The sequence below is a fragment of the Euleptes europaea genome, chromosome 2, assembly GCF_029931775.1.
Source record: "Euleptes europaea isolate rEulEur1 chromosome 2, rEulEur1.hap1, whole genome shotgun sequence".
Lineage (NCBI taxonomy): Eukaryota > Metazoa > Chordata > Lepidosauria > Squamata > Sphaerodactylidae > Euleptes > Euleptes europaea.
Window position 1 is genome coordinate 11,860,640 of NC_079313.1, and position 25,013 is coordinate 11,885,652.

The following is a 25,013-nucleotide window of genomic DNA, read 5'->3' on the forward strand; positions in this document are numbered from 1 at the left end:
AACACCACATTTCAAAGGAGTCTACTTTCTTCCTGTCAGCTTTCTTCATTGTCCAGCTCTCACATCCATACATAGTAATAGGGAAGAAGATGGCATGAATTAACCTGATCTTGGTGGCCGGTGACACATCCTTACACTTCAGAATGTTATACAAAGAATAAATTGCTATGGAAGTGAGAAGGCGCAGCGCGGCTGCCCTAAAGCATTAGAATGAAAGCTCCGCATTGCAATCACGTGCTCACCGAACGCACAGCCGGTTCCGGGCTGGCTAAAAGCCGCGCGGATGCGCAGCCCCAGGACAAGAGACAGCAACAGCGCCGCCATGCCTCTCTCTGATCATAGAGTCGGTTCTCCGGAGAAAGAGCGGCTTCAGGAGGGAAGCGGGAGACTTCGGGGCGCATGCGCCGAGACCTCTCTTCCCGAGGCCCCGCCCTTGCCGGCGCCGTTCTATAAAAGCGCGGCCTATTGACGTCAGCGCCCTCTTCCGCCCGCTCGGCCCCTGCCAACGAGACAGGGCTGCCGGAGCCGCCGCCATTGTTGCCGGCCTTTTCTTTTCCCCCCCGCCCCCTGGCAGTCCCTTTCGCGGCCTTCGGAGAATCCGACGCCATCCGCCAACATGGTAAGCCATCCGAGGCCGGGCTTGGGCTGGTGGGAAGCCGGGGACCGGGGCCGAGCTGGCGGGCTGGTTTGGGGCCCCGGGTGGGAGCGGGATGAAGGCGAGGCCTAGCGGGAGAGTTCGGCAGGGAGAGCCTTAAAGAAGCCTGGTCCGATGAATGCTTATTCCACGACAATAAGGCCATAGGATAAGTGCCTAAAAAAGCAAAACCAAAAAAAAAAAGCCCTTCCTGGTCTCTGCCCGCGAGGAGCTTCCCATCCAAAATGGATGGGTACGGGAACGTGGCCCTACGACTGCGGGTTTACACTATATTTTAACGCTCCTAATCCGGTTTCGTTTGGCGGGGGAGGTCTTTAGACCCTCGGGGATGCGGTTGGTTTGGTTAGCGTGGAAGCAGCGGCTAAAATGTGGAGAACCAGGATCTGGAAGACGCGGTCTCGAATCTCTCCTCTGCCGTGGTGCCCCGCTGGTGACCTTGGGCCAGTCCCACGTTCTCGGCCTAATCTACCTGGCAGGGTTGGTGTGAGGATAAAAATGGAGGAGAGCGACGTAAGCCGCTTGGGGAGAGATGTAGTGGGTAAATGAAGTAAAATAAAACGCATAACTATACGGGGACAGCGCTCCCCCCCCCCCAATTTTTCCTTACCCTTAGCAAATTCCTTAAAAGTCGTAAGTTGAGGTTTTCCACAGAGTGGCGTGATTTTAAAATGATCTTTAAAAAGGTTGGATTTCTCCCTCCCCCAATATCTATTACATAATGCCAGGAAAGGGCATGTTTTGCTTGCAAGGGCTTGGCTTCTATTTGTACAGAGGTGTTACTTCCTGGTTTCTTAAAGCGGGGTGTTGGGTGGAGAGGTTGTGTGCCTGCCTCCCCGGTTTTGGGGTTTCGGGCACACATCCCCAATTGGGCTTTAGGCTGCCCCTCCGTTGTACATTCGGGCGCCTTCTTGGGGGCCTGACTGGTAGGATTTCAGTCGCGCCCTGGAGGCAGAACTCTTTCAGAACTGCCTCTGGTCAGTAACTTTTCAGGATGATTTGGAAGAGGAAAAAATCACAATTGAAGCAGACGTTTGGGAGCTGAGCGGGAGACATTCACAGCCCTTAAGTTACGTGGCAGAAATGCCCGAGGGGCGTGCATGGAACGGCCAGGGGGGAAGTCTGGGACGTTCTCTCAGCCAAAGGGAGGTACTGCAGCAAACCATGGAATCTGATCTCTCCCCCCTCCTCCTGCATTGAAGTCACCCTCTTATGTAACTCTGCAGTCTTTTGCGGAGAAACACCGGAAAGCTAGAGATCTGGTTTTTCCTCGAGTGGGGCCAGTTTGGGAAATGGATGCCAGTTCTGCAGTGTGCCGTCTTGTACCAGAAACAAACGGGGCTGTGAGTGTCACGGGGGCGTTTATGGCAGCATCTTTGTTACGCAGGATGGCTTTTCCCCCACAGAGCTGCGTGGCTGGCCAGCTCATCTGTAATTTCAAAAGAAAAAAAAACCTTCGTCTTTTGCTTTCTGGGACTACCTCATCGCATCTCTGTGCCAAGCTGTGAAGTCGCTGGTCAAGGCTGGTTTGCCCTATACAGCCTGTGGCGTCACGGTCTCTCTGGTGCCGATCACATGGAAGCAAAGTCAACAGAGCCAAGCCTTCCAGGTGAAGAGCCTATTGCGAAGGTCGGCTTGAGCTGGAAGGCTTTGCTGTGATCACGATTCGAGAAATCCAGAGATATACCCAGTTTGGTTTCTGTTATGGTGGGCTGAGCTGGGTACCCAAAGACTGGGTGGGAAAAGGCTCAATTATGTATAGAAATATACTTATTTTAAGGTGTTGATATCTATATTAAAAACATTAAGTCATATTAAAAGAAAGCACAAATGGCAACAGATGCAGGTTGATAAAGTAAAACCCCGACGCATTTTGCCTCCCTGGCCTCCATCAGTGGTCTAATCGCATCACTTATAATGCACACCAATACATAATGCAACATGTATAACAGTGTTATAGCAGAATAATAACCCAGGTAGGGATGTATTCCAATTTGACTCTCTGCAAACTGTATTCTATAAAATTTATGTACTTTCTACTTGTTCTTTTCTGGGCTTGCTGGCTTCCATACAAGGTGTGCATGCCCGTATCGACCAGATAAACGGTTTTAGGTTGGGTCTTTCTCCCCTTTTTGTTTTTTGTCGTGGTGGGCTGAGCCTCATGTGCCACATGGCAGACAGGTGAGGTCTGCCCCCCTGCCAATGTTTCTTTATTTATGTTTCGACTTATGCCCTGCTTTCGATCCACCATCTGAGGCCGGGCTCAATGCAGCTAACAGTATGCATCATACAACACTAATATATAATAAAACCATAATTATAGCTTTTAAATGATTAAAAGCCCTCATTCTTAAATTCCTAAATCACTTAATAATTTAAACCAGAGGTGCTTATGTACAGAGCCGTGGTACCCTGGGAAGCAGTCAAACCCCCAGATGTGAGTTAACAAAACGAAAGAAGGGAGAAGGTGTTTAGGATCGTGTATGAATCACAGAGTTGGAAGAGGCTACACAGGCCATGCAGAATCAGCCTAGAGCAGGGGTGTTGAACTCATTTGTTACGAGGGCCAGATATGACATAAATGCCACTTGGTCAGGCCAGGCCTCACCAGCCCAGATCGAGAGTGGGGTGTGTGGTTGGCTTGTGGGCTGGATAAGAGCTCTCAAGGGGCCGGAGTTGGCCTGCCAGCCTTATGTATGACACCCCTGGCCTGGGGCATCCCCAACAAGAGTCCATCCAGCTGCTGCTTGAAGGCTATCAGAGGAGAGGGGGCAGCTCACCACCACCCTAGTCAGCCGATTCCAGCGCTGAACAAATCTCACCATACGCAGTTCCCCCCCCCTAATGTCTAGCTAGTGCCTTTCTGCCCGTAATTTATACCCATTGTTGTGAGTCCTACCCTCTGCTGCTTCAGTTACGGTATGCTCCAGTTCAGACATTGGGGCACTGGTTTTGATCTAGCAGTCAGGAGAACCCCACAGGTTTGAGGGCTGCCCCTTACCTGTAACGTTGCTTTGATGTCCAAATCAGGCGAACACTGGTTACCACATAGCTTGCTGCCTACCTAATGAAACCCTGGGGAGGGGGATTGAAGTTTCACCGCCATGTTTTTGCTGCCTTGATTGGAGATTAGCTGCAATTAGTATTGCCTCATTTGGATGTCACAGGAACCAGACAAGTGGACTCTTAGGTCGTTGCCTATGTAAGGCTGGGGCCTATCATGCTGCTGTTATACACATGAACACATGAAGCTGCCTTCTACTGAATCAGACCCTTGGTCCATCGAAGTCAGTATTGTCTACTCAGACCAGCAGTGGCTCTCCAGGGTCTCAGGCAGGGGTCTTCCACATCACCTACTTGCCTGGTCCCTTTAACTGGAGATGCCGGGGATTGAACCTGGCGCCTTCTGCATGCCAAGCAGATGCTCTACCACTGAGCCACAGCCCCTCCTTCCCTGATCAGATCAGCCGCATATAAAATGACAAAGAAGAAACATGTAGATGACTTTGCTGTCCGATCTCTAGAAAATGGTTCAGGAACTGAAGCGTGTGTGTGTGTAACCATACCGCTTCCCCTTTCTCCCTCCAAGGTGAACTTCACTGTAGACCAGATCCGGGCCATCATGGACAAGAAGGCCAACATCCGGAACATGTCTGTGATTGCCCACGTGGATCATGGGAAATCCACCCTGACTGATTCGCTGGTGTGCAAAGCTGGGATCATCGCTTCGTCCCGCGCTGGAGAAACGCGTTTCACCGACACAAGGAAAGACGAGCAGGAGAGGTGCATCACCATCAAGTCCACGTAAGTCGGCTTCTTTCGGCTATTTGTGGTTTCTCTAGGAACCCTTGTCAAGTGTCCCAAGGACGGGAACTAAGCACTGAATCTTTTGCACCCAGTTAGTTTCATTTGCAGAGACTGTGTTTTGCATAGCTTTTTCCTGTTGGTGATGGGGTAGAATCATGGAGTTGGAAGGGGCCATACAGGCCATCTAGTCCAACCCCCTGCTCAATGCAGGATCAGCCTAGAGCATCCCTGACAAGGGCTTGTCCAGCCTCTGCTTAAAGACTGCCAGTGAGGGGGAGCTCACCACCTCCCTAGGTCGCCGATTCCACTGTCGGAACAACTCTTACTGTAAAAACCTTTCCCCTAATATCCAGCCTGTACCTTTCCGCCCGCAATTTAAACCCATTATTGCAAGTCCTATCCTCTACTGCCAAGAGGAACAGCCCTTCAAAGTGACAGCCCTTCAAATACTTAAAGAGAGCAGTCATTTCCCCCCTCTGGAAATTATGAGATGTGTGGGTGGCAGGGCAAGGGGGTGTATCCTCAGTTGCCCCTCCCCCAATCTGTGCCCTAATCCTGTCTATTCAAACAAGGCTCTCTGCTTCTCCAGATTTGTAGGAAATTCCACAATTAACACTTTGGAAAGGATCACGTTTGTATGAGTTGGTCCTTAAGATTGGGACTACCAGCCGTTAAGGAGGACTTCCTGAACTGCAGGGGCGGATGACTTCCTTGCAAACCCCCACCTTGTTTGCAGTGTGTGTGTGCTATCACTAGGTGGGGCTTCTAGAAAGGGGGCTGTGTTGGCAACCTGTACCCAGAATTGAATCGAAGGGCTGGCGAACATAAAATACCAACGCATTTGGTTAGCTGAAGCTAAGGAATTCTGTTCCTTGTTTCCCTTCTCTCTGTATAACCAGGAATGGCCGCAATGTGCCTTGAGAGCCAGCGTGGTGTAGTGGTTAAGAGCGGTGATTTGGAGCGGTGGAGTCTGATCTGGAGAACCGGATTTGATTCCCCACTCCTCCACATGAGCGGCGGAGGCTGATCTGGTGAACCGGGATGGTTTCCCCACTCCTCCACATGAAGCCAGCCTTGCGCTAGTCACACTCTCTCAGCCCCACCTGCCTCACAGGGTGTCTTGTTGTGGGAAGGTGATTGTAAGCCGGTTTGATTCTTCCCTAAGTGGTAGAGAAAGTCAGCATTATAAAAACCAACTCTTCTTCTTCGGTGTGTGCCTCGGCACTTGCGCGTGCTTCAAGTGGATTTGAAGCGAACAGAACCTAATCCTGAAAAAGTGGAAATGTTGAGGGTACTTGCGTTGGCACAACTGGTTTGAACACCAGCCTAGAGTCAGGCTCTGCCTGCATTTCAGCTCCTGTGACCGTCGGGAACCACTCCAAGCTAGCAGTAAACCGTTTACAAAGATTGATAAAGAGACCGTCTTGTTTCACTGAGGTGCATATGCAGGGGGTGGGGGGGAATGGATGCCTGAAAGTACCAGCTTCTCCCCACAGGGCCATTTCTCTGTTCTACGAGCTGTCAGAAAATGACTTGGCATTCATCAAGCAGAGCAAAGATGGCTGCGGGTTCCTCATCAACCTGATCGACTCCCCGGGTCACGTCGACTTCTCGTCGGAGGTCACCGCCGCCCTGCGCGTCACCGACGGTGCCTTGGTTGTTGTGGACTGTGTTTCCGGTGAGACGCCTGCCTTGTCTTGGGTGTGGTGACTGGCGGGTTAAGCCCTCCCTCCCTGGTTTATTGGCTTTTCATATACCCCAGTTCAGTTTTCTGGCCTCGAGAGGCTCTGCGACTTTGAGGGTGCCTAGTGGGAGGCGAGACACCCCCCCCACACACACACACACACACACGAAGTTGCCTTATACTGAATAAGGCCCTTGGTCCATCGAAGTCAGTATTGTCTACTCAGACCGGCAGTGGCTCTCCAGGGTCTCAGGCAGAGGTCTTTCACATCACCTACTTGCCTGGTCCCTTTAACTGGAGATGCCGGGGATTGAACCTGGGACCTTCTGCATGCCACACAGAGGCTCTACCACTGAGCCACAGCCCCTCCTAAATGATTTAAGGGGAACACATGAAGCTGCCTTCTACTGAATCAGCCCCTTGGTCCATCAAAGTCAGTATTGTCTACTCAGACCGGCAGCGGCTCTCCAGGGTCTCAGGCAGAGGTCTTTCCCATCACCTACTTGCCCAGTCCCTTTAACTGTAGACGCCGGGGATTGAACCGGGCACCTTCTGCGTGCCACACAGAGGCTCTACACTGAGCCACAGCCCCTCCCAAATGATAAGGGGAACACATGAAGCTACCTTCTACTGAATCAGACCCTTGGTCCATCGAAGTCAGTATTGTCTAAATAACAACAACAACAAGTTTATTTACGGTCAAAGACCAGCAACAAATTGATATAATTCTAGACGTATATAAATAGTTAAATGGTGCAGTTATAACACTTAAATAACTTTAATTAAAATTTAGGTAACCTTCTTCTGCCTTATTAAACATGCTTGTGCGCAGAATTTTGCCACCTCATTGGTCTCATTGGAGCAGTCAGCAAGGAGAAAGTCAGTATAAAAGGAGCTTGTTCTACCTGGGCATTTGGGCAATATTCGTCTAATGAGCCTGGATCTAATTTCCTAATAGTAACAGCAATCTAATAAGACGTGTTCAATGGTTTCAATCCTGCCTGACCATTATCTACTCAGACCGGCAGCGGCTCTCCAGGGTCTCAGGCTGAGGTCTTTCACATCACCTACCTGCCTAGTCCCTTTAACTGGAGGTGCCGGGGGTTGAACCTGGGACCTTCTGCATGCCAAGCAGATTCTCTGCCACTGAGCCACAGTTCCTCCCCCCACGATCATGCCTGGACGTAGACCGTGTAAGGACCCTTATTTTTATATTGTAAAGATCGGAGTCTTTTAAATTGTCTCTCTTGGAGGCAGTAGAATACCTGCAGTCTCCAAGCAGCTGTAGGCCGCCCCCCCCAGCAAACCCAACCTGGCTCTTTTTCTCCCCCGAAGGCGTGTGTGTCCAGACGGAGACTGTCTTGCGCCAGGCCATTGCCGAGAGGATCAAGCCCGTCTTGATGATGAACAAGATGGACCGGGCTCTGCTCGAGCTGCAGCTTCAGCCTGAAGAGTTGTACCAGACCTTCCAGCGCATCGTGGAGAACGTCAATGTCATCATCTCCACCTACGGTGAAGGCGAGAGCGGCCCGATGGGCAACATTATGGTAAACGGGGGTGAAGTTGTAAATAAATTGCCCCTTTCTTAGATAGGAGTCGGTTTTGGATCTGTTGTACATCTTCCTTTTGAGGTGGATTGAGTCTTGACTTGCACCTACCTGCCTTCCAGATCGATCCAGTTCTGGGCACCGTGGGCTTTGGTTCCGGCCTGCACGGCTGGGCGTTCACCCTGAAGCAGTTTGCCGAGTTGTACGTGGCCAAGTTTGCAGCCAAAGGCGAAGGGCAGCTGAACGCGGCTGAACGCGCCAAGAAGGTGGAGGACATGATGAAGAAACTTTGGGGAGACAGGTGGGTAAGCTCCGCCCAAGCATTTGAAGCCATGGTCTTGTGAGAGGAAATTCCACTGGTCTTTCTTTTCCAAACCAATCTGCTGTAGCTGCATAAAATGTGTATGGCTGCATCCAGCTGGTGTATTGCAACTGGCAAATGCACTTAACGGCCTCTGGGGCATGCAATGATCTGGACCCAGTAAATTTGGACTGCTGCTTTTGTGGGGGAAATAGATCCCTCTCTCATAATACCAGAATGTGGGGTCGTTTGCTGAAGCCAGAGGGTGAGAGATTCAAAACAGATAAAAGGAAGTATTTCTTCACACAACGGATAGTTAAATTGTGGGACTCCCCTGCCCCAGGATGTGGTGATGGCTGCCAACTTGGAATGCTTTATGAGGGGAGTGGACATGTTCATGGAAGAGAGGAGTATCCATGGCTACTAGTCAAAATGGATACTAGTCAGTGGACATGTTCATGGAAGAGAGGAGTATCCATGGCTACTAGTCAAAATAGATACTAGTCAGTCACGATGCATACCTATTCTCTCCAGGATCAGAGGAGCATGCCTGTTATATTAGGTGCTGTGAAACACAGGCAGGATAATGCTGCTGCAGTCGTCTTGCTTGTGGGCTTCTTAGAAGCACCTGGTTGGCCACTGTGTGAACAGACTGCTGGACTTGATGGTCCTTGGTCTGATCCAGCAGGGCTTTTCTTGTGTTCTTATGGAGGAGAGGGCTATCCATGGCTACTAGTCAAAACGAACGCTAGTCATGATGCACACCCATTCTCTCCAGGATCATAGGAGCATGCCTATTACATGAGGTGCTGTGGAACACAGGCAGGACAATGCTGCTGCAGTTGTCTTGTTTGGGGGCTTCCTAGAGGCTCCTAGTCGGCCACTGTGTGAACAGGCTGCTGGACTTGATGGGCCTGGGTCTGATCCAGCATGGCCTTTCTTATGTTCTTATCCTCCTTGAGTACCTTGAATCCTTTTTCAAATAGTTCCAGTAGTCTTGAGGGAGAACCCACTGTAGCTCAGTAGTCAAGCCCCAGTTTTTGTCTGCTGAAACTCTCAAGTTCAATTTCCAAAATCGTTCGGTACAGGATCTCTGTTGAGGAGGAGTTAGAGGTCTTGGCTGCAGCCAGTCCGAGTAGACAAGTCCACTAGATAACACTACGATCCAAATCAGAAACAGATACTTAACTAGGGACCATCATGACGTGTGTAGGGATGCCAAAAGGAAACTTGCACCCTCTTTCTGGGGACAGAGTACCCAATCTTTTCCAGTGCTCCCAGACTGTCTAGAATTCTTGACCATTCCAATCTTTCGAAGACTTTTCTTCTTGGCCAGACACAATGCCTTACTCCTCAAGAATTATTTGGCAGATTCCTAGATAGTCCAATGAAACAGATAGTCTGCCTGTGTGGAAAGGTAAAGACAGAAACACCAATTTTTTTATTCAGTTGTGATTTATATTCTTCTATAAGATCTTCTCTTATTACTCCACTGATTTCACACTTTCCTGTTTGTTCTCACAACCGTCATTTAATCTATCTGTTGTCTGGTGAAGATAAGGCTGTTATACTCTGCCTGTGGTTTATTATTTCACGGTCGCTTTGAAGAAACTCCGAAAGTTATAAGAAAGTTGCGTCTAAATGCCTATTTGCATGCAGGCGCTCGTTTTGCACTGGCACTAGATAACCTGGCTGTGTCTGTGGCCAGATTATTATCCAAGCACCATGTGACCCAGCAAGGGACCTTCCATCTGATGGTGGTTAGCAGTGTAGGAGTTTGTACAGGCCTGATCAGGGAGGCTCCGCAGCAGGATAATTCTGAGAAGGTAGGCACCGACGCTGAGCCAGCGTAGTGTAGTGGTTAAGAGCGGTGGTTTGGAGCAGTGGACTCTGACCTGGAGAACCGGGTTCGATTCCCCACTCCTCCAGATGAGTGGCGGACGCTAATCTGGTGAATCGGGTTGGTTTCCCCGCTCCTTCACATGAAGCCAGCTGGGTGACCTTGGGCTATTCACACTCTCTCAGCCTCACTAACCTCACAGGGTGCCTGTTATGGGGAAGGGAAGGTGATTTTAGGCTGGTTTGATTCTTCCTTAAATGGTGGCGAAAATTGGCATATAAAAATAAATTCTTCTCTCTCTCTCTCTCTCTTTAGATTCTTCGACCCAGCCACCGGCAAATTTAGCAAGTCTGCTACCAGCCCAGAAGGAAAGAAACTACCTAGGACTTTTAGCCAGTTGATTCTGGACCCAATCTTCAAGGTAACGTACTTTTAAAAAAAACGCTCCTAAATCAGGCGTGGCTTCCTCCAAGAGAGCCTTTTAGCCCTTGCACACGCGCCACACATCTCTGCGCGTGATGATGAGAAAAATTTCTTCACTTTGACCTGACGTTTGTCTGAAGAGATTTTCTAAGATCTGATGCAAATGCAGCTCCCTGCAGATCTCTCTACAGAGTTCAAGAAGTTCTGTGCTGAGAAACCCCTTCAGGTTTCTTGACTATGAGTCAAGAATGTTTGTTCTACCCTGAGCCTCTTCCTGAAAATCAAGAATTATGTCCTTTTCAGACCTCTCTAAAAATATCAGAGATGCTTCTGTGTCTCATCGCCATCTTCTGGGCTGGATCCCACAGGTCCTGTTCCCCTAGCAGTGCTGTGCTTCTCCTCGTCTTCAAGCTCCTTGCACTTAAAATCATAGAGTTGGAAGGGACCACCAGGGTCATCTAGTCCCAGCCCCCTGCACAATACAGGAAATTCACAACTACTCCTCTCCCCACACACACAACACAGTGACCCCTACTCCATTCCCAGAAGATGGCAAAACCCTCCAGGATCCCTGGCCAATCTGGCCTGGAGGAAAATTGCTTCCTGAAACCAAATTGGTGATTGGCATTTCCCTGGGCATGTAAGAAAGGGCCATGAGAGCAAAACGCTGACACAACCCTTCCTGCCCTCCCTCTCATGATCTGACAGATGGCCATCTAGCCCACCACTTCCCGAGGAAGCCCCTAACTGTCAGAAAGTTATTTTTAATGTTAACCAGAAACTTTTGATTTAATTCCAACCCGTTGTTTTCTGTTGCCCCAGAAGGTCAGGTAAGAACCAACTCCTCACCATCCTCTCTATGACAGCTCTTCAAGTACTTGATGTTTGTCATATCACCTCTTAGTCGTTTCCTCTCTAGGCCAAGCTCCTTCAACCTTTCCTGTTGGGTTCTTATACACAGATTCATGGAAGAGAGACATATGAGTAGCTGCTAGCTACATCATGACTGAAGGGAATCTCCCACATTCAGCGGCAGTGAACGTCTGAATCCTGGTGCCGGGAGGCAACTTTAGGGGAAGGCCTTGGCTTCTGTGCCCTGTTGTTGGTCCTCCATAGTAGCTGGTTGGCCTCTGTATGAGACAGGATGATGGCCTAGATGGACCACTGGTCTGATCCAGCAGGGCTCTTACGTTCCAGCATGGTGTATTGGTTAAGAGCAGTGGACTCTAATCTGGAGAACTGGGTTTGTTTTCCCACTCCTCCACACGAAGCCTGCTGGGTGACCTTGGGCTAATCACAGCTCTCCCCGAACTCTCTCAGCCCCACCTACCTCACAAGGTGTCTGTTGTGGGGAGAGGAAGAGACTGCAATTGTAAGCCGCTTTGAGTCTTCCGTAAGTGGTAGAGAACAGTGGGTTATAAAAACCAGCTCTTCTTCACAAATCACAAAATCTCACAAGGTTGGAAGAGACCACAAGGGCCATCCAGTCCACCCCCCTGCCATGCAGGATCCCACAATCAAAGCACTCACGACAGATAGCCATCCAACCTCTGCTGAAAGACCTCCAAAGACGGGGACTCCACCCACCTACCCACCCTAAGGCAGCGCATTCCACCGTCGAACCGCCCTCACTGTCAGAAAGTTCTTCCTAATGTTTAGGTGGAATCGTTTTTCTCTTAGTTTAAATCCATTACTCCATGTCCTACTCTGAAGCAACCGAGAACAAGCTAGTTCCCTCATTAATATGGCATCCCTTCAAATATTTAAACATGGCTATCATGTCACCCCTTAACCTTCTCTTCTCCAGACTAAACAAACCCAGCTCCTTAAGTCTCTCCTCATAGGGCATGGATTCCAGACCTTTGACCATTCTGGTCGCCCTCCTCTGGACACGCTCCAGCTTGTCAACATTCTTCTTAAATTGTGGAGGCCAGAACTGGACACAGTATTCCAAGCGAGGTCTGACCAATGCAGAATACAGTGGTAGTATTACTTCCGTTGATCTAGACACAATACTCCTATTGATGCGGCCCAGAATTTCATTGGCCTTCTTAGCCGCCATATCACACTGTTGACTCATATTCAGTTTGTGGTCCACTAAGACTCCCAGATTTCTTTCACGTGTACTGTTGTCAAGCCAACTATCTCCCATCCTGTACCTGTGCCTTATGTTGTTTCTGCCTAGGTGACTTACCTTACACTTCTCCCTATGAAGGTACCAGCTTTAGTGGAACAGGTTCCATGGCATTCAATCTCCTGTCTTGTCTCTTTTTGACTTGAGTCTCAGAAGTGCCTTAATGTGTTGTAAATACAAGTAGGCCAAAACACAGGAGTTTGTACAGCTCCAGGATGGTCATTAGAGAGCGGCCGTGCTTCACTACCCAAGGGAGGGGGGATGCAGGAGTGGGTTGTTGCCGCCTAACATCCGTTCTCCCTCCCTTTCCAAGGTGTTTGACGCAATCATGAACTTCCGGAAGGACGAGACAGCCAAGCTGATCGAGAAGCTGGACATCAAGTTGGACAGCGAGGACAAAGATAAGGAAGGGAAGCCCTTGCTGAAGGTGAGTCCAGCTGTTTGGGTCTGAGGGGAGTGGGCCTCAGATGGGGGAAGGAAAAGGTTAATGTTTTGCTGACGAGCTGAAACCCCGGCAGGAGAATCTGCCCTTTGAGGTATAATCAGAGGGAACATGTTTTGGGGAAAGGGGGCTTCAGTTCCTCGTTGTGGCCTCTGTGCAGTCCCACATGGGTACTGCTCATGCGCACGCTTGCCGCCCTGCACATGCGCAGTACTCATACGGGCCTGCACAGAGGACCACTCAATGAACAATAGTTACACGTAAGTGCAACGTTGTTTTTACTGGAAGGCACCAGTGGTCAGAAGAAGCGCCCTCATAGGCCATTTATGCTTGGTAATTAGCAGTGCGTTCCAGGCTAAAGTGCCCCGCGTATTTTTTTGAATTTTTCACGCTGAACCGTCATTCAGGAAGTAACTGCAGGGCCGGCGCATACCCACTTTGTATTTTTTAAGAGCCCCTTTAACGCAACCTTTTGTGTTTGCTCCTCCCCCGCCTCGAAGAATCCCCTCAAGGAAGCACGCAAAATCCCAGCCTGCTAATGGAAGGAGTGAAGGAGCAGGCAAGTGGGGGGGGGATTTCTCCTTTTGCCTAGGCACTGTGAATTAGGCATTTTAAAGGTTGCATTTCAAAAAAGAGCTTTGAGCAAGCATAAAAATCGACCCTGCATAAATGGCCATAGGGACCTCATTCTATTCTCCCCCTTTCCCCCGGTGTGGTATTACTGTCACTCTGTGGTGATTTTGAGCCCCTTGTGGGGTTTTGTGCTTCCCAGGCTGTCATGCGGCGGTGGCTGCCTGCTGGTGAGGCCCTGCTCCAGATGATCACCATCCACCTGCCTTCCCCAGTCACGGCTCAGAAGTACCGCTGTGAGCTGCTGTATGAAGGACCCCCCGACGACGAGGCCGCCATGGGTAAGGTGGAGCGGCTTCTTCCCGAGGGGTGGGGGAAAGGCCCCATGCCTGTCTGGTCTCGAGACACCCTCCCCCGTATCAAGACTGAAGGAGCTGGAGAGAGCCAGTGTGGGGTAGGGATTAGCGTGTCAGACTAATATCAGACCCAGGTTCGATTCCCCGCTCTGCCACAGACGTTTGCTGCGTGGCCGTCCAGTTGCACACTCTGAGTCTAACCGACCTCAAAGGGTGGGATAAAATGGAGGAGAGTGAGGTAACCACCTAGGGGGAACAAGGGAAGTGAATAAATAAAAATTAAGTCCCAACAGATGAAACAGGTAGATACCCATATCAGGCCTGTCCACAGTTTTCCCTGTTGTGTCTAAAAGTATTTGAAAAAGGGGATGTTTCATCAGGGAATCAGCATAGGGCAGATATATCACCCTTTGTTGAAGACAAGGTGAGGGGTCTGGAGACCAAGTCCTGTGAGGAAAGGTTGAAGGAGTTGGGTATGTTTCGCCTGAAGAGAAGAAGACTGAGGTGATATGATAACCATCTTCAAGTACTTGAAGGGCTGTCCTATAGAGGAGGGTGCCGAGTTGTTTTCTGTTGCCCCAGAAGGTCGGACCAGAACCAACGGGTTGAAATTAAATCAAGAGAGTTTCCATCTAGACATCAGGAAGAATTTTCTAACAGTTCGAGCAGTTCCTCAGTGGAACGGGCTTCCTTGGGAGGCTGTGAGCTCTCCTTCCTTGGAGGTTTTTAAGCAGAGGCTAGATGTCCATTTGTCAGCAATGCTGATTCTATGATCTTAGGCAAGTCAAGAGAGGGAGGGGCATAGAGTAGGGGTCACTGGGTGTGTGTGGGGCGGGGAGGTGGTTGAGAATTTCCTGCATTGTGCAGGGGGTTGGACTAGATGACCCTGGTGGTCCCTTCCAACTCTATGATTCTAAGATTAATTTTCTCCTTTTCCTCCTTTGAAGGTATTAAGAACTGCGACCCCAAGGGCCCCCTGATGATGTACATTTCCAAGATGGTGCCGACTTCTGACAAAGGCCGCTTCTACGCCTTCGGGCGCGTCTTCTCTGGGGTCGTCTCCACCGGCCTGAAAGTCAGAATCATGGGACCAAATTACACCCCAGGCAAGAAGGAAGATCTTTACCTGAAGCCGATCCAAAGGTCTGTGTCGCCTTTTCAGGATTTTGCCACTACCTTCCTCTCCAGTCCAGAAGTTGTGGGCAGGGTCTCACCAATCATAGCCCTCCCACTCCGTTTTTCTCCTCTAGTCTTCCTGATCTTTTGTCGGGTTTTCCCCCAGCCAATGGTGTCAGTTAGGAAATTTGTTTCATTACCACATTCCTCTAGGGAAACTTTTTCTCTTTTGCTTTTAAAAATTGCGTCATCTCTTCACTGGCAGTGTTAAGAAAGATGCCGGTCCCCATGCAATCGCAGAGTTAATTTAACTACATGCTTAGATTCCGCAGAGTGGTAAGCTGCAGTACTGCAGTCTAAAGCTCTGCTCACGACTTGAGTTCGATCCTGCCGGAAGTCAGTTTCAAGTAGCCGGCTCAAGGTTGACTCAGCCTTCCATCCTTCCGAGGTCGTTTAACTGAGTACCCAGTTTGCTGGGGGTAAAGTGTAGATGAATGGGGAAGGCAATGGCAAACCACCCCATAAACGCAGTCTGCCTAGTAAACGTTGGGATGTGACATCACCCCATGGGTCAGTAATTACCCGCTGCTTGCACAGATAACTACCTTTACCTTTTTTAGGTTCCTCTTAGAAGGACAAGGATGAAATAGAAAGCTGGGGGGGGAAGGGTTGGAGCCAAAAGCCTACTGTTGCAAGAGCCTCATGCGTCTATGAGGGGGACTGTTTTTGTGGGCTCCAACCCTAGGACCAAGTGGCGTGAAATAAGCTGAAAGCGGAGGCGGCTGTGACCAGTTAGGCACTAGCTCTTCCCCCCCCCCAACAGCAGTTTGCATGGTATTAATGGGAATGTAGAAGAACCTGCAGAGCCAGCATGGTGTAGTGGTTAAGAGCGTTGGACTCTGATCTGGAGAACTGGGTTTGATTCCCCCCTCCTACACATGAAGCCAGCTGGGTAACCTTGGGCTAGTCTCATCTCTTTAGAGCTGTCTCAGCTCCGCCTACCTTACAGGGTGTCTGTTGTGGGGAAGGGAAGGTGATTGTAAGGCGGTTTGATTCTTCCTTAGTGGTAGAGAAAGTCGGCATATAAAAACCAACTATTCTTCATCACCAAAAACTGCGCTTTGAGTCAAAGTTGGGAGGGGCCTTATAATGGGACTGGATTGTGCAGGCGCCCAAAGGCATGGCTCTTCCTGTGCGGTTTTCAAAGGGTGCTACACAAAGCAGTTTTGTCCCTGGGCCACGAAACTTACTAAGCAACATCTGAAGGAGACAGTTGACCCTGCGGAAGGAGGCTCCTTGGAATATCACCTAGCCAACTAGAATCCTCAAAGGGGCTGTGGCTCAGTGGAGGAGCCTCTGCTTGGCATGCAGAAGGTTTGATCCCCGGCATCTCCAGTTAAAGGGACTAGGCAAGTAGGTGATGTGAAAGACCTCTGCCTGAGACCCTGGATAGCTGCTGCCAGCTGAGGAGCTGAGTTAGCCGGGGGACAAGCTGTCGCTCAGCAGGGATCGTCAAACAGATGGGGACAGAAGCAGTGTACCTATGAATACCCATTGCTAGTAGCAAATGATGCTAACCCTTCCATTCATGAAACTTAAAACTTCCCCAGGGCAGCAGTGGTAGAGCATCGACTTGGCATGCAGAAGGTCCTGGGTTCAATCCCCAGCATCTCCAGTTAAAGGGACTAGGCAGTAGGTGATGTGAAAGACCTCTGCCTGAGCCATGGAGAGGGGTTGCAGCTCAGTGGTAGAGCATCTGCTTGGCATGCAGAAGGTTCCAGGTTCAATCCCCGGCATCTCCAGGTAAAGGGACTGGGCAGGTAGGTGATGTGAAAGACCTCTGCCTGAGACCCTGGAGAGCCGCTGCTGGTCTGAGTAGACAATACTTTGATGCACTGAGGGTCTGATTCAGGATAAGGCAGCTTCATGTGTTCAAGTGTGGGAGGGAGGGCTGGCTTTATGGAGGTGATCCATTTGCATGTCCCGTGTGACCGTCATCATCTGACACGTTCCTCGCCTCCTGTCTTCCTCCCAGGACTATCCTGATGATGGGCCGCTACGTCGAGCCCATCGAGGACGTGCCTTGCGGGAACATCGTGGGGCTGGTCGGCGTGGACCAATACCTGGTGAAGACCGGCACCATCACTACCTTCGAGCACTCCCACAACATGCGCGTCATGAAGTTCAGCGTCAGCCCAGTGGTGCGGGTGGCCGTTGAGGCCAAGAACCCGGCCGACCTGCCCAAGCTGGTTGAAGGCCTGAAGAGGCTGGCCAAGTCGGACCCTATGGTGCAGGTCAGTGGGTGCTTGGAAGCTTGGGAGTGCATGGCCACCCTGCGTTCCATTTCCACCTCAATTGCTTTTTTTTGTTTGATTTATCTTACAATGTATACCCCGCTTTCAATACCAGCCGAGGCCAGGCTCAGGGCAACTAACACCAGCAAACAGGGGCTGTAGCTCAGTGTTAGAGCATCTGCTTGGGTCCACATGAGCAGCGGAGGCTAATCTGGTGAACTGGATTTGTTTCCCCGTTCCTACACATGAAGCCAGTGGTGCAACTTGTGGGCTAGTCGCACTCTCTCAGCCCCGCCTACCTCACAGGGTGTCTTTTGTGGTGGGGGAGGGAAGGTGATTGTAAGCCGGTTTGATTCTCCCTCAAGCGGCAGAGAAAGTTGGCATATAAAACCGACTCTTCTTCCTAAAACAATATCCTAATCCCTGATCACTTAAATAGTTAAAACAGGAGGCGCTTAGATGTATAGGGCCATGGTGACCTGGAGAAACAAACGCGTTTCGGCCTGAGAAGGCCTTCCTCAGAGGTCAGTCATAGAGTTATAATTTAGGACACATCCGAATGATATAATTCTGTCATACTAAACAGTAAAAAAATGTATAAAAGCCCTTTGGGAAGAAAAAGGAAAGCAGGAAAGAGAAATCATTAGTATATTCACCATGGATATAAGGTCAAAAAAATAAAAAAATAATAATCTTATTTCTAAAACCAACATTCAAATTACCTTCTAGTATAGTGAAGCTCCCTGTAAGTTTATTTATCCTTTTTGTACTAGAACATGGCTTCCATGTCTCAACTGCATTAAAATATGTTATAAAGTATTAGTCTAAAAACCTATAATTTTGTAATCCATGACTATATCTTTTCCTGGAGAAACAGTCAGGACCCCCAGAGGTAATTTGACAGAAGAAGTGGGGTAGGAAGGCCAGCTCTGATGACAACCCGTTGCTACCCTCGACTATAGGCCTGGCGGAATGACTCTGTCTTACAGGCCCTGTGGAAATCCCTTATGGTCCCACAGGACTCTGGTGTCATTAGAAAGGGTGTTCCACCAGGTTGGGGCCAGGGCAGAAAAGACCCTGGCCCTAGTCGAGGATGACGGGACACGTAGGTCCCCTGTAGCTGACATGTGAGTGCTTCTCCCCCCCCCATTGGCATTTACGTCATCCAGGGCCAGGCCAAGAATTTGGGGTGCCCAAGCCATCCACCTGGTGGGTAGGCGAGGAGACTCTTCCGCCCCGGCTGCCACAGCCTACCCTCCTGACCCCACACCACAACAGTCAGGCCAGGGACAGCAGAGGGAAGGAAGGAGTGGCCTCACTGCCAGCCATCCGCTGGGGCTGGGAGTGCCGCCTAGGGCAGGCCCTAATGCCGTGGGGTGGATGGGCTAGTCAGCGCCTCAGTGGGGCATGCTGCCCCCGAGCTCCATCCCATAGCAAAGAGAATGGCGGACGAGGAGTTCCGATTAAGGGTGCAGTACCGCCGGGCCAGGTTTCATGTGGCTGCCGTGGGCTGAGGGTGAGCCTGACTCCATGGATTGCACCGCACACCTTGTTGATGGAAGGGTACGGGAAGTCAAACGTCTGACCTCATTCTCTGGCTCTCCCCCCTCTCTTAGTGCATCATTGAGGAGTCCGGAGAGCACATCATAGCTGGTGCTGGGGAGCTGCATCTGGAGATCTGCCTGAAGGATCTCGAAGAGGACCACGCCTGCATTCCAATCAAAGTAAGCCCTACCCCCACCTGCTTTGGGGCCCCGTCGGGGAGAAAGTGGGTGTGTAAATGAAATAAATAATACCTTTGTGTACTGTTTGAGACACTAATGCAGAGGTGTCAGACATAAGGCCTGGGGGCCAGATTCGACCCCTTGAGAGCTCTTATCCGGCCCGCGAGCTAGCCAAGGTATTCCCCCCCCCCTTCGTGATTTCGGCTGGCGAGGCAAGGCCCAGCCCAAACAAGTGACATTTATGTCATATCGGCCCTCGTAACAATTGAGTTTGACACCCCTGCGCTAATGTGTTGGGAGCGCTAACGTTACAATAGCGGGCGGCGAAGGCAGATGATAAACTCGCAGTCGCTCCCAAAACTAACTGCAGGCCATCGGCTTAAAACCAGGAGGGAGGATACATTCTCGGTTTGTCTCAACAGAAATCAGACCCGGTGGTGTCTTACCGTGAGACGGTCAGCGAAGAATCCAGTGTGCTGTGCCTGTCCAAGTCGCCCAACAAACACAACCGCCTGTACATGAAAGCCCGGCCCTTCCCCGACGGCCTCGCCGAGGACATCGACAAAGGGGACGTCTCCTCCCGGCAGGAGCTGAAGCAGCGGGCCCGCTACCTGGCTGAGAAGTACGAGTGGGACGTGGCGGAGGCCCGCAAGATCTGGTGTTTCGGCCCCGACGGCACTGGCCCCAACATCCTGACCGACATCACCAAGGGGGTGCAGTACCTCAACGAGATCAAGGACAGCGTGGTGGCTGGCTTCCAGTGGGCCACCAAGGAGGTGAGGGCCCTGCCTTCCCTCGGGCGGTGACGGGTCTTTCTCTCAGAGCAGACAGGCTTGAGAAGGAAGGTTGTCCCGGCAACCAAACTGCGAGAGCAAAGTTGTCAGTGCCTTAAAGGAAGGAGAAGGGTTTGCATGCAGCGTTCAGCTTTTCCTTTTATTATTATTATTATTATTTTAAAGGATACAGAAAAGAAAAAAGGAAAACACATATAGGGAAAACAAAATGTCATTACATTACATTCAGTGTCCGTGCCCATAACACGCTTTCCCTTTCTTACCCCCGACTGTAATCTCTTATAGAAATACAAAGTATAGGCAGAAAACTCCTAACTTGAATTACTTCATTTCTATTCTATGCAATTATATCCTTTTAGTAGAACTTGCCCCCATTGTGTACGTACAATCATTAATTCTATGTTGTGTGACTTATCAGCTCTTATTTAAATCTGACATGATCATTCTTTTCATAAACAATTTAGCGTTCGGCTTTTCCAATCGCAACGCTTAGAAAGATTACAAGCTGAAAATTCTCCAAAGCTCTGCTTTTGAAGCAGTTTGCAGCCGCGTAACAATTCTTGCTTTATCGTGCCAGAAAAAGTTAATAACCCTTTACAACATTTGAGAACAACTTTTGTTAACACAATATAATCTTTTGAACCACGAGTCCTGTTGTTTCTCTTATTCGAGTAACCAATAATTGACCCAAACACCTACCTGAATCTTTGAGGAAACCTATCTACTGATCAACCTCTGAAATTGCTTATCGCAATCATGTTTACTACTACTAAGTATCTGAATGGCTATTGTAATAAGCAATGTCAGCAGAAACACATATGATTACTTCCGCAAATACTGATGAGCACATTTCTGAAATAGCGAGGTAGAAAGCCCTCGCTGTCTCAAGAAAAATACTTTCTCGCGCCTAACAGCTGCAAAACAAAGAGATGACCTAACAAGCAGGTGTGCAATCTCCTTATACTGGGGAGGAAATCATTGCTATTGCTACGTGCAGTGTGACTTCCTGATGTCCATGTTTCAGGAAGTTATATAAGAACTCATTGGCTTTGGGCCTTGATCAGGCTAGCCTGATTTTGTCAGATCTCAGAAGCTGAGTAGGGTCAGCCCTGGCTAGTACTTAAGTCAAGAGTCCACCAAAGAAGTCCAGAATCACTACACAGAGGCAGGCAGTGGCAAACCACTTCTATTCGCCTCGTGCGTTGACAACACTACGGGTCACCATAACTCAGCTGCGACTTAGAAGCATAGAATCATAGGGTTGGAAGGGACCTCCAGGGTCATCTAGTCCAACCCCGTACACAATGCAGGAAATTCACAACTACCTCCCCTCCCTCACACAACACCCCTACGCCATGCCCAGAAGATGACCAAAAAACCCTGCAGGATCCCTGGCCAAAGCAGCGATCGGCATTACCCTGGGCTTGTAAGAAAGGGCCACGAGAGACAAACACTGGCGCAACCCTTCCTGCCCTCCTCATGGCTTGCAGCTTCCACCACTGAAGTTTGTGCAGACATTTCGAACATTTCGAAAACACAGGGGGGGGCATGTTGGGCGATAATTCACCTCGAAACACACTGTGACAGTTTTAAAAATACCCGAGGAAGACATCATCTACTTTTAGCGGAGTGTGGGGGAGAGAATGGTAACGTTAAATGTGCATGGCCCTTAATGAACCAATGAACAGGTCAGGCATTTGATCCATCTAGCCCACGACCATCAAATTTGCCTGGCGCGGCTCTCGATTCTTAGAGAAAGGACCCTTTTAGTAGGGGTTCTGAGGTGGGGGGAGAGCCTATGGCCTTTTGCTTGGAGTTTCTTGATCATTGAGCCCTGCCCCTCCCTCACTGCTGCCTGCAGGGTGCCCTCTGTGAGGAGAACTTGCGTGGGGTCCGCTTCGACGTCCATGACGTGACGCTGCACGCCGATGCCATCCACCGTGGGGGCGGCCAGATCATCCCCACCGCCAGGAGGTGCCTCTACGCTTGCATGCTGACAGCCCAGCCCCGCCTGATGGAGCCCATCTACCTTGTGGAGATCCAGGTACAGGGAGCGAAGGCGATCCCGGGTGCTTCTGTGGGCAGAGAGCTAGACAGGCACCCCGTGGTCACTTTGCCCTTGCCAGCATGGTGTAGTGGTTAAGAGCAGTATTTTGGAGCGGTGGACTCTGATCTGGAGAACCAGGTTCAATTCCCCACTCCTCCACGTGAGCGGCGGAGGCTAATCTGGTGAACTGGATTTGTTTCCCCACTCCTCCATGTGAAGCCAGCTGGGTGACCCTGGGCAAGTCACAGCTCTCTCAGCCCCACCTAACTCGCAGGGTGTCTGTTGTGGGGAGAGGAAGGGAAGGTGAATGTAAGCCCATTTGATTGTTCCTTAAATGGCAGAGAAAGTTGGCATATAAAAACCAACTCCTTTCTCTTTCCAGTGCCCAGAACAGGTTGTAGGTGGCATCTACGGTGTGCTGAACAGGAAGCGAGGCCATGTCTTTGAAGAGTCCCAGGTGGCTGGAACGCCCATGTTTGTGGTCAAGGCTTACCTCCCCGTCAACGAGTCTTTCGGTAAGTGGGATGCCAGCAAGGCATAACAAACAAGTGTTGGGTTACGTGCAGTTACGTACTCGGCCACATTAAGCTGATGGCAACCTTAAATCCTGCAGTCATTTTCTCCTCTTCTGAATCTGGGAGCCGGTACCAGAATACGCGGGAGTTTCAGGGAACAACTGCTTGTGGTCAATGGAAAGAAACTTTTCTGGTAGATTGTAGAGTTCCTTCCTACATGAAAGAGGACAGTAGGCTAGCCAGGCAGAGAAGTGGTGCGTACCCCTGCTAAATTGTGGCAGTTTTAGCTGATTAACCTCCGACGCAGAAACACACACACACACATGATATCAGGATTCGCTACCCCGGATAACATAACTTCATGGAGATCTGTGGGGGTGGGGGGGAGGCAGGTAAATTCGATTCTCCCACTGGAAAATAGTCTGGATCCAACCTAGTGTGCCGGCTCTTCTCCTAGACCTCTGCGTTCCTTGGTTCTTCAGACAGGCAAAATGTCCACAGAACAAACTGCGGCGTTGCAAGCTAGAGCAGGCCCAGTCTTGAAAAGATCCGACTTCAGCTTTTTATACCACGACGGGCAGTATCTGGCTTTGTACGCCCACAGGTTCCCACAAATGGCGTTTCAAAGGTTCAGTGCTTTTGGGGCAGGGGGCAGGGGTTAAAATGCTTGAGGTTTATAGAATTCTTATCGGAGGGGCTGCCGAAGATGTGCACACTAGCAAGCAGACAACTGGCGCGATGCACTTCTGTGTACTACTAGAAAAGTGTAGGAGTCCAGTAGCACCTTTAAAGACTTCACAAAATTTCTGGCAGGGTGTGAGCTTTCGTGAGCCACAGCTCCCTTCTTCAGATACAGCCAGAATGTATCACATTCTAGCTGTAGCTGAAGAAGGGAGCTGTGGCTCACGGAAGCTCACACCCTGCCAGAAAATGTGTTAGTCTTTAAGGTGCCACTGGACACCTACTCTTTTCTACTGCTAGTGACAGACTAACACGGCTATCCATCGTGATCCATCTCTGTAATACTGGCAGTCGAGAATGTCAAAAGGAGGCTGTACAGGCTCAAGGAAGAAGAGGAAGATGTTGCTAAACCTCATAGTTGTAGACTGCCCCTAGCCAGAGAGGTTCATACATGTGTCCCCCCTGCGCTAGCATATATGGTTCCCAAAGGCACCTTGGCTGGCCAGGGTGGGGAAGTAAAAGGCTGGGTTATGGTTTGAGGTATTTGTTCCTGGGAGTCGTTTTCAGCTCCTTTTCTGCAGGAGCGCTCAGATTCTTTTGTTGGGAAACCAGACTGGAACGTCGCAAAACGTCCATTCGTTCTTTTTTTTTTTCTTCCCCCTCACAGGTTTCACCGCCGACTTGAGATCCAACACAGGGGGCCAGGCTTTCCCGCAGTGTGTGTTCGACCACTGGCAGATCCTGCCCGGAGACCCCTTTGACAACACCAGCCGCCCGTGCCAGGTGGTGGCCGAGACCCGCAAGCGCAAAGGGCTGAAGGAGGGCATTCCAGCGCTAGACAACTTCCTGGACAAATTGTAAAACAAACCTGCCAACCAACCCTGCAACACCAGATTTAAAAAAAATAAATTTGCAGAAATGACCTTTGTGGGACTCCCAGTCAAATTTAACTAACGTTACGGCAGCGGCACCGAGGGCAGCAGGGGGCCGTCTTTTTGCGTTAAGTCCATAGAGAGCTGTGTCTGTGTTCAGGCTTAGCGTTTCCCATATCCGTACGTCGATCACTCGGGGTCCTTCTGGTCAGTACCATTGTAACCGTCGGGGGGGGGGAACCCACATTTCCATTTGACATGATTGGGTGGGAAGGAGCGGGGAGAAGAAAGAGGCCTGGTTTTTCCATATTTATTCACTGGCGGCTGAAAGCCCTGCTTTCTTTGCTTGGGGGAGGGGGAGGTCTTCAGAGGCAGCAGGGAAAGGAGGGTGGATTTTAGTGGGAGGGTTGGTCAGAGGTGATCTGGGGCCATCAGGAGGGAGGGTCGGGGGCGGGGGGTTTCTGATCTGGGGCCATAAGGAGGAGACGGGGTCGAAGTCTTCTAGAGGGGAGAAAGTAGAAGGCCCGGGGCCTTGTTTGAAAATGAGTGTCTTTGTGCGAATCCATGTATTAGTACTACTGGAATAAATTGAATAAGACTGATTCAGGCTTCCTTTTGGCATTGAATCTCCATCAGCCATTCAGCTGCTGCAGAAATCCCAGGGGAGGGCAAACAGGCGCCACAAAGAAAAATTATTTTGAAAGCAGCCTGAGAAAGTTGGGTCATGGTGCAGTTATGTATGCAGTCACGTTAAGGGTGGTGGTTTGGAGCAATGGACTCCGATCAGGAGAACCGGGTTTGATTCCCCACTCCTCCACATGAGTGGCGGGCTCTAATCAGTCCCCACTTCTACACATGAAGCCAGCTAGTTGACCTTGGGCTAGTCACATCTCTTAGAGCTTTCTCAGCCCCACCTACCTCACTGGGTGTCATGTGGGGAGGGGAAGGGAAGGTGATTGTAAGCTGGTTTGATTCTTAAGTGGTAGAGAAAATCGGCATATAAAAACCAACTTTCCTCTTGTCGGAGGGTGCCATAATAGAAAGGCCAAGCTCCTCCCCATTGGCAGGGCAGCAGATGACGCATGTTCTCTCCATACAATGCATTTGCTCTCTTGCGGCGGAAGCTGACGTGTCGTGGATTAGCGCAGCTCAGAAACTGCTGGAAACAGGCATCTGCCTGCGTTTATCAAATGACTGCTCAGGAAGGCAGGCTG

At 50.2% G+C, this 25,013-nt stretch overlaps 1 protein-coding gene and 1 non-coding gene across 2 annotated transcripts; both read left to right on the forward strand.

Annotated features, from left to right (window-relative positions):
• Nucleotides 1–484: 484 nt before the first annotated feature.
• EEF2 (eukaryotic translation elongation factor 2) lies at nucleotides 485–23,847 on the forward strand. Its single transcript, XM_056844543.1, has 15 exons — nucleotides 485–619; nucleotides 4,242–4,456; nucleotides 5,956–6,137; nucleotides 7,479–7,690; nucleotides 7,813–7,991; nucleotides 10,147–10,252; nucleotides 12,702–12,815; nucleotides 13,603–13,741; nucleotides 14,704–14,899; nucleotides 16,908–17,166; nucleotides 18,783–18,890; nucleotides 19,313–19,666; nucleotides 21,546–21,728; nucleotides 22,114–22,246; nucleotides 23,595–23,847. The coding sequence occupies exons 1-15, from the start codon at nucleotides 617–619 to the stop codon at nucleotides 23,786–23,788; spliced, it is 2,577 nt and encodes an 858-aa protein (XP_056700521.1). The 5' UTR covers nucleotides 485–616; the 3' UTR covers nucleotides 23,789–23,847.
• LOC130474064 (small nucleolar RNA SNORD37) lies at nucleotides 10,346–10,414 on the forward strand. Its single transcript, XR_008933212.1, has one exon. It is a non-coding gene; the product is annotated as a small nucleolar RNA SNORD37 (small nucleolar RNA).
• Nucleotides 23,848–25,013: the final 1,166 nt, after the last annotated feature.

Coding starts and splice junctions, on each gene's coding strand:
- EEF2 (XM_056844543.1), top strand. Junction 18,891..19,312: donor ACGCCTGCATTCCAATCAAA/GTAAGCCCTACC, acceptor TTGTCTCAACAG/AAATCAGACCCGGTGGTGTC. Junction 19,667..21,545: donor TCCAGTGGGCCACCAAGGAG/GTGAGGGCCCTG, acceptor TGCTGCCTGCAG/GGTGCCCTCTGTGAGGAGAA.